Source organism: Oncorhynchus clarkii, chromosome 19, assembly GCF_045791955.1.
Source record: "Oncorhynchus clarkii lewisi isolate Uvic-CL-2024 chromosome 19, UVic_Ocla_1.0, whole genome shotgun sequence".
Taxonomy (NCBI): Eukaryota; Metazoa; Chordata; class Actinopteri; order Salmoniformes; family Salmonidae; genus Oncorhynchus; species Oncorhynchus clarkii.
Window position 1 is genome coordinate 52052261 of NC_092165.1, and position 8463 is coordinate 52060723.

Genomic DNA, 8463 nt, shown 5'->3' on the forward strand with positions numbered 1-8463 from the left:
GATGGCACTGGGTACTGGGTATTGGGAAGAGACATTGGCAGAGTGGGTACTCTGAAGGAAAGAGTAAAGCTTTTGAACCGGTGTAACATTTCTCTTGAAAAACGAGTTTGATTGAAACAGCTACGAAAAACATCTTTAGAAAAAGATGAAAGGATGATTATGCTTGATCTGGCCTTCTTTTTTTTCTGGATAATAATGTATTTTGAAAAGCTTTCATGTCTAAAACATTCTGGGGTGAAGAAGGTAGCTTACAACTCTGGCACAGCAGTGTATCTGTCATTAATAGTGTCCATAGGATATTCCGTATGAGAGCTAGAATACAATACAATTTATATGACGGGTGGGTCTAATCCTGAATGCTGATTGGTTAAAACTGCAGAATACTAAACAATACAATTACAATACTTGCTTTACTGGTCCATTTGCACGGATATTCGTTATTTTTTTGCTGTCACACTACCAGACCTGACATACAATGGTAGAACTAGTTTCTTCACACTCTTCCTCTATTTTTTATGTGTCACTACAATCCATTCCAGGTTGCTTTTTAAAAATGTATTTAACCTTTATTTAACTAGGCAAGTCAGTTAAGAACAAATTCTTATTTACAATGACGGCCTGCTTTGTAGTGATTCATCCGTTAGCTTCGGACACGATTCCATTAGCTTCATTACGATCTCCTCCATTTTGTAATAATTGCATTTCGTGAGCTCTGGATGTCTGGAGTACCTTAACCTGGTTAACTGTAAAACAACCTCTCAGTGGAAGGAAGCCCATTTCATATCCTACAGTATCTTTCCACAGTTCTGTGTTCATTCAAATGTCATAGTATAGTTCATATTCAAGGCTATTCTAAATGCCTTGTTTTTGCGAATGGAGAAAAGACTAATGCCTGTTTGTTCATTATGAGTGTCGTCATGGCCAAGGCTTTCTCACTTAGGATGCATTTTACCTTCTGAGATGTGCTGTTTTCATTTCAGATGTTTTATTTAGTGGACTTGTTCTATTCTAAGGTGACATCAGTCATGGCAGTGTTTGGTGCCATCCTGTCTGTACTAATAACAGTATTAAATCCACTGTGTGGCTACGTACACGTCGTGCTATATGACCACTCCACTGCTGCTCTCTCTCTCTCTCTCTCTGTCTCTCTGTCTCTGTGTTTTATTGTACAGGGGGGATGGAGCGCCCTCATGTGGGCTTCCTATAAGGGTCGTGTGGAGGTGGCCCAGCTGCTGCTGGAGAAAGGAGCTAGCCCCAACATCACTGGCCAGGTACTATTCCTATATAAAGAGCTTTTACCTTGTATTTATTCATACATTAAATAACTTATTGTCATAATTAGGTACTGTATATCATTAGTCTGTTACAGTGTTAGTTAAATATGCTAATGTCTGTCCTTCCAGTACAGTGTGTTTCCTGTCATCTGGGCAGCCGGACGAGGCCATGCTGAGATCGTCCATCTCCTCATTAAGCATGGCGCTAAAGTCAACTGCTCTGACAAGGTAAGCACACAGACACATACTCACCACCGGTTCTGTCTTATACAAAATTATTTTTAAAAAGCAACCTGAAGTAAGTTAGGATCTTATTTACGCCAATAATCATCAATGCTGTCTCTCTCTCTCTCTCCATCCCTGTTCTCAGTATGGCACTACCCCGTTGATCTGGGCAGCCAGGAAGGGCCACTTTGACAGTGTGATGCACCTGCTGGTCAATGGGGCTGATGTGGACCAGGAGGGAGCGGTAAGTGGACCTCCCTATTCATATTAAAACTCCAGGATATCCCTATACTGTCACAACGACTCACTAAAGGCTCATGCAAGACAGGCGTTTGTTTGTTTGCTATTTTCACCAAACAAGTTCAGTATTGTTAGAGGTTGTGGTTGAAACGTCTTACTACACTGTGACATGAGGCCTTGTATAATAAATTATTTCCAGATGATATTCCCAGTCATACCACTTGGAAGTATTGTGCTAAATCACTCAAATCAGACTGTTCTTCTCCCCCTATCAGCATTGTGCTAAATCAGACTGTTCTTCTCCCCCTATCAGAATTCCATGACAGCTCTAATCGTGGCGGTGCGGGGTGGTTTCAATGAGGTGGTGAAGGAGCTTCTGAAGAGGAACCCCAATGTCAACATGACAGACAAGGACGGCAACACAGCCCTGATGATCGCTGCCAAGGAGGGCTACACTGAGATAGTCCAGGACCTGCTGGACGCTGGCACCTACGTCAACATACCAGACAGGGTAGGTGACAACAACACAGGCTGTATACTATTGTAGTGATGTGTGCTGAGAGTCGGGAAGCAAGTTCAGGGAGTGAGTGGTTTAATAAATAAACACAACATAATACAAAAATAAGAAACACAAACAAGACACAGACATGACACTGGAACAGAAACAATGACGCCTGGGGAAGGAACCAAAGTCACTATATACAGTGCCTTGCGAAAGTATTCGGCCCCCTTGAACTTTGCGACCTTTTGCCACATTTCAGGCTTCAAACATAAAGATATAAAACTGTATTTTTTTGTGAAGAATCAACAACAAGTGGGACACAATCATGAAGTGGAACGACATTTATTGGATATTTCAAACTTTTTTAACAAATCAAAAACTGAAAAATTGGGCGTGCAAAATTATTCAGCCCCCTTAAGTTAATACTTTGTAGCGCCACCTTTTGCTGCGATTACAGCTGTAAGTCGCTTGGGGTATGTCTCTATCAGTTTTGCACATCGAGAGACTGACATTTTTCCCCATTCCTCCTTGCAAAACAGCTCGAGCTCAGTGAGGTTGGATGGAGAGCATTTGTGAACAGCAGTTTTCAGTTCTTTCCACAGATTCTCGATTGGATTCAGGTCTGGACTTTGACTTGGCCATTCTAACACCTGGATATGTTTATTTTTGAACCATTCCATTGTAGATTTTGCTTTATGTTTTGGATCATTGTCTTGTTGGAAGACAAATCTCCGTCCCAGTCTCAGGTCTTTTGCAGACTCCATCAGATTTTCTTCCAGAATGGTCCTGTATTTGGCTCCATCCATCTTCCCATCAATTTTAACCATCTTCCCTGTCCCTGCTGAAGAAAAGCAGGCCCAAACCATGATGCTGCCACCACCATGTTTGACAGTGGGGATGGTGTGTTCAGCTGTGTTGCTTTTACGCCACACATAACGTTTTGCATTGTTGCCATAAAGTTCAATTTTGGTTTCATCTGACCAGAGCACCTTCTTCCACACGTTTGGTGTGTCTCCCAGGTGGCTTGTGGCAAACTTTAAACGACACTTTTTATGGATATCTTTAAGAAATGGCTTTCTCTTGCCACTCTTCCATAAAGGCCAGATTTGTGCAATATACGACTGATTGTTGTCCTATGGACAGAGTCTCCCACCTCAGCTGTAGATCTCTGCAGTTCATCCAGAGTGATCATGGGCCTCTTGGCTGCATCTCTGATCAGTCTTCTCCTTGTATGAGCTGAAAGTTTAGAGGGACGGCCAGGTCTTGGTAGATTTGCAGTGGTCTGATACTCCTTCCATTTCAATATTATCGCTTGCACAGTGCTCCTTGGGATGTTTAAAGCTTGGGAAATCTTTTTGTATCCAAATCCGGATTCACAACAGTATCTCGGACCTGCCTGGTGTGTTCCTTGTTCTTCATGATGCTCTCTGCGCTTTTAACGGACCTCTGAGACTATCACAGTGCAGGTGCGTTTATACGGAGACTTGATTACACACAGGTGGATTGTATTTATCATCATTAGTCATTTAGGTCAACATTGGATCATTCAGAGATCCTCACTGAACTTCTGGAGAGAGTTTGCTGCACTGAAAGTAAAGGGGCTGAATAATTTTGCACGCCCAATTTTTCAGTTTTTGATTTGTTAAAAAAGTTTGACATATCCAATAAATGTCGTTCCACTTCATGATTGTGTCCCACTTGTTGTTGATTCTTCACAAAAAAATACAGTTTTATATCTTTACGTTTGAAGCCTGAAATGTGGCAAAAGGTCGCAAAGTTCAAGTGGGCCGAATACTTTCGCAAGGCACTGTATATATAGGGAAGGTAATCAGGGAGGTGATGGAGTCCAGGTGAGTCTGATGATGTGCAGGTGCGCGTAACGATGGTGACAGGAGTGAGCCATAACGATCGGCCTGGTGACCTAGAGGCCGGAGAGGGAGCACACGTGACAGATATAGACCAGTGGTTGCCAACCGGTTTATATTCAAGACATTCCTAGTCGACCACCAAATATTTCTGTAGAAAAGCCAATGAACGATAAAGTCTTGCACTCTTTTTTTCGTGTTGAGCTGTTGCCAGTAGGTGCACTTGATTCAAAAGTTCTGCACACCGGGTAAGCAAAGTGTTCCCATGACACAAACTCCGCCTACCCGGCAGACTGGCAAATCTGTGACTAAATCAAGTGCACCTGCTGCGCTGCCCAATCGGATAGCTTCCGTGACCCTGGCCACAGCCACGTTTTTAATAGTCTACTAGCCTACATAAGATGTAATAACTTTTAAAACCATGACCACAGAGAGGCTGTCAATGAATACAGCAAAGAGCTGCTGGTTATATGAGTTCATGTTTAAGTTTACATTCAGCACTGTCACTGTTTTTATTCAACACGATTACTAAAAGCTGCTTCTCCGTACTTCCGCTCGGGCTGCAGCTGCAGTGAGTCAGTAGCCAGGTATCGACAACCCTGCGTTTTATTATTATTAGCAGCTCGTTGTGTAGATTTTAATATTAAGGAATATATTTAACTTTCTCTGGTTATAGGAACAACATGAATTTGTGCATGAGGCAGATGCGGTGCGACTCAAGTTTTGCCATCAGGTGGAAGACGGTGTCCCCTCTCTCTGGTCAGTCTCACCTCTCTGGTCAGTCTCACCAGAGGAAAGGAAGGAGGGAGCAGGTAGAAGACGGTGTCCCCTCTCTCTGGTCAGTCTCACCTCTCTGGTCAGTCTCACCTCTCTGGTCAGTCTCACCAGAGGAAAGGAAGGAGAGAGCAGGTGGAAGACGGTGTCCCCTCTCTCTGGTCAGTCTCACCTCTCTGGTCAGTCTCACCAGAGGAAAGGAAGGAGAGAGCAGGTGGAAGACTGTGTCCCCTCTCTCTGGTCAGTCTCACCAGAGGAAAGGAAGGAGGGAGCAGGTAGAAGACGGTGTCCCCTCTCTCTGGTCAGTCTCACCTCTCTGGTCAGTCTCACCAGAGGAAAGGAAGGAGAAGGCAGGTGGAAGACGGTGTCCCCTCTCTCTGGTCAGTCTCACCTCTCTGGTCAGTCTCACCAGAGGAAAGGAAGGAGAGAGCAGGTGGAAGACGGTTTCCCCTCTCTCTGGTCAGTCTCACCTCTCTGGTCTGTCTCACCAGAGGAAAGGAAGGAGGGAGCAGGTAGAAGACGGTGTCCCCTCGCTCTGGTCAGTCTCACCTCTCTCTGGTCAGTCTCACCAGAGGAAAGGAAGGAGGGAGCAGGTAGAAGACGGTGTCCCCTCGCTCTGGTCAGTCTCACCTCTCTCTGGTCAGTCTCACCAGAGGAAAGGAAGGAGGGAGCAGGTGGAAGACGGTGTCCCCTCTCTCTGGTCAGTCTCACCGGAGGAAAGGAAGGAGGGAGCAGGTGGAAGACTGTGTCTCCTCTCTCTGGTCAGTCTCACTGGAGGAAAGGAAGGAGGGAGCAGGTGGAAGATGGTGCCCCCTCTCTCTGGTCAGTCTCACCAGAGGAAAGGAAGGGAGAGCAGGTGGAAGACTGTGTCCCCTCTCTCTGGTCAGTCTCACCTCTCTCTGGTCACTCTCACCAGAGGAAAGGAAGGATAGAGCAGGTAGAAGACGGTGTCCCCTCTCTCTGGTCAGTCTCACCAGAGGAAAGGAAGGAGGGAGCAGGTAGAAGACTGTGTCCCCTCTCTCTGGTCAGTCTCACCAGAGGAAAGGAAGGAGAGAGCAGGTAGAAGACGGTGTCCCCTCTCTCTGGTCAGTCTCACCTCTCTCTGGTCAGTCTCACCAGAGGAAAGGAAGGAGGGAGCAGGTAGAAGACGGTGTCCCCTCTCTCTGGTCAGTCTCACCAGAGGAAAGGAAGGAGAAGGCAGGTGGAAGACGGTGTCCCCTCTCTGGTCAGTCTTACCTCTCTCTGGTCAGTCTCACCAGAGGAAAGGAAGGAGGGAGCAGGTAGAAGACGGTGTCCCCTCTCTCTGGTCAGTCTCACCTCTCTCTGGTCAGTCTCACCAGAGGAAAGGAAGGAGGGAGCAGGTAGAAGACGGTGTCCCCTCTCTCTGGTCAGTCTCACCAGAGGAAAGGAAGGAGAGAGCAGGTGGAAGACGGTGTCCCCTCTCTCTGGTCAGTCTCACCTCTCTCTGGTCAGTCTCACCAGAGGAAAGGAAGGAGGGAGCAGGTAGAAGACGGTGTCCCCTCTCTCTGGTCAGTCTCACCAGAGGAAAGGAAGGAGAGAGCAGGTGGAAGACGGTGTCCCCTCTCTCTGGTCAGTCTCACCTCTCTCTGGTCAGTCTCACCAGAGGAAAGGAAGAAGAGAGCAGGGACCGTGAAAGGCGGTTGGGAAAAATCGTTTTGAACGAAAAATCGTTTTCAACTTGAAATTCAAGTCGGAAACTCGGGCATCTTTCTAGAGCTCTGACTTTTCAACCTGAAGATCACGGACGTTGTGATTTGACCTCGTTGACCATCAGATGCAAACACCATCAGTCCAGTAAAATAAAAAGACAAATTATTTCAATGCATGCTCCACAGTGCCTCACAAGTGCTAAACCAACGGATCTATTTTGTTATCAAAGCTCGAGTTTTGAAATATAATATGGTCTGATTAACAATATTGTCAGGCCAGGCATATAGCCAATATGCTGTGATATGTATTAGGCCTACTGCTGAAACCTCATTCCTACAGAACTGTTTGTGTGGGGTTCATGTAAAAAATAACATCTGAGCAGTAGATCTCAGTTTGCTTTTTGACTGTGAAAGGGATCTTGACTCAGAAAAGGTTGGTTCCCACTGCTACAGACTAGATAGGAAGAGATACATACTGTAGGTAAAGATGGTTAGTTTAAAGGAGGGTCAACGTACCAGACAGGGTAGGCAACCATCACCAGTCACTAAAGATTAGCTGAAGTGTTGCCCTGACAACCCTGCCAATACCCAGTGTAGATTCTAGACATGATTAAATCAACCTGAATGATAAATGTCATGATATATGGTAACAGTATCATCAGCTGTTCTACAGTATAGTCTATCTCCTCTGTTCTGTGATGATTCAGTGTGTGTTCTCTGTAATGAAAGCCTGTGGTGTTTCCTGTGTGTGTCACAGAGTGGGGAGACGGTGCTGATTGGAGCAGTGCGAGGAGGACATGTGGAGATCGTCAGAGCCCTTCTGAACAAATATGCCGACATTGACGTCAGGGGACAGGTAGGAGGAGTCTCTAATGTGACACATCCACATTGTTAAGTCAAATGCGGCCGTTTCTATCTCCATATCAAATAATTTCTGGGTAACAACGAAGTACATTACTGTGATTTTTTTTTTTTTTTTACCATTTTAATTGAAAAAAAAAAAACAGCTTCTTAGCAAAGAGCAATTTCTCAAGGAAGAGTTTAGATAGGACTGTCTGGGAGTGGTCTAACTGAAAACAACCTGTTATTGGCAGAGCGGTTTGGAACTCTCTCTCTTATTGGTCTATTAACTCATTTTACCTGGTGATGTCACAAGGCAGGCCAAAACTCCATCCCACCAAAACAGGCTAAAAGTTTTATGTATCTTTTCAAACAGCTCTTACACTAAAAGGGCATCATTTTTTAAAACCATTTTACAGTTTTATTTCAACCTCAGTGTGGAAACGTATCTAACACAGAAAAATCTCATTTTTGACTGCACTGGGCCTTTAACATTTATTTGATCTATCATCATGCCAATACTGGTCCCATTCATTAGGGCACACTGTAGCAAAACGTTTTACAATGGAAAACAAAAATGAGCATTTTTTTATTGGGCATATTCAGGTAGTCCCTCCCTGTTTCTGTCAGTTTTGTTCTGTTTGGTGCCTGTTATTCGCTGTGCATTTATTCCACTTGTCATGATTCTAATCTTTAACTCATTGTTAGAAAAGGACCCGTAAGTAAGCATTTCAGTGTTAATCTACAGCAGTTGTTTACAAAGCAAGTGACAAAGAACATTTGATTTGATTTAATGAATACGACCATGTTCTCAACTGTGCTAAACAGGACAGTAAGACTGCTCTCTACTGGGCGGTAGAGAAAGGGAACTGCACCATGGTGAGAGACATCCTTCAGTGCAACCCGGACACTGAGAGTTGCACCAAGGTAAGGAACAGCCACAGCTGTTTCATTGCACTATGACACATTCTTCACCGTGATGAAGTTATCCTTGTTTCAAAATGATTTTTTCACAAGTCATTAAAGTTGCAAATAAACCTTTGCTTGCTTATATTCTCTAGGTCTGAGATGAT

The 8463-nt window shown here is 44.6% G+C and overlaps 1 protein-coding gene across 8 annotated transcripts in view; it reads left to right on the forward strand.

Moving 5' to 3' along the window:
* Positions 1-8463, forward strand: part of LOC139375367 (kinase D-interacting substrate of 220 kDa B-like) — a 95424-nt gene that overhangs the window by 17362 nt on the left and 69599 nt on the right. For all 8 annotated transcript variants that reach the window (XM_071117080.1, XM_071117081.1, XM_071117082.1 and 5 more), the window contains exons 5-10: positions 1173-1271; positions 1404-1502; positions 1645-1743; positions 2053-2250; positions 7308-7406; positions 8219-8317. In XM_071117080.1, the coding sequence (XP_070973181.1) occupies positions 1173-1271; positions 1404-1502; positions 1645-1743; positions 2053-2250; positions 7308-7406; positions 8219-8317 (693 nt within the window). The remainder of the gene's footprint in view (positions 1-1172; positions 1272-1403; positions 1503-1644; positions 1744-2052; positions 2251-7307; positions 7407-8218; positions 8318-8463) is intronic.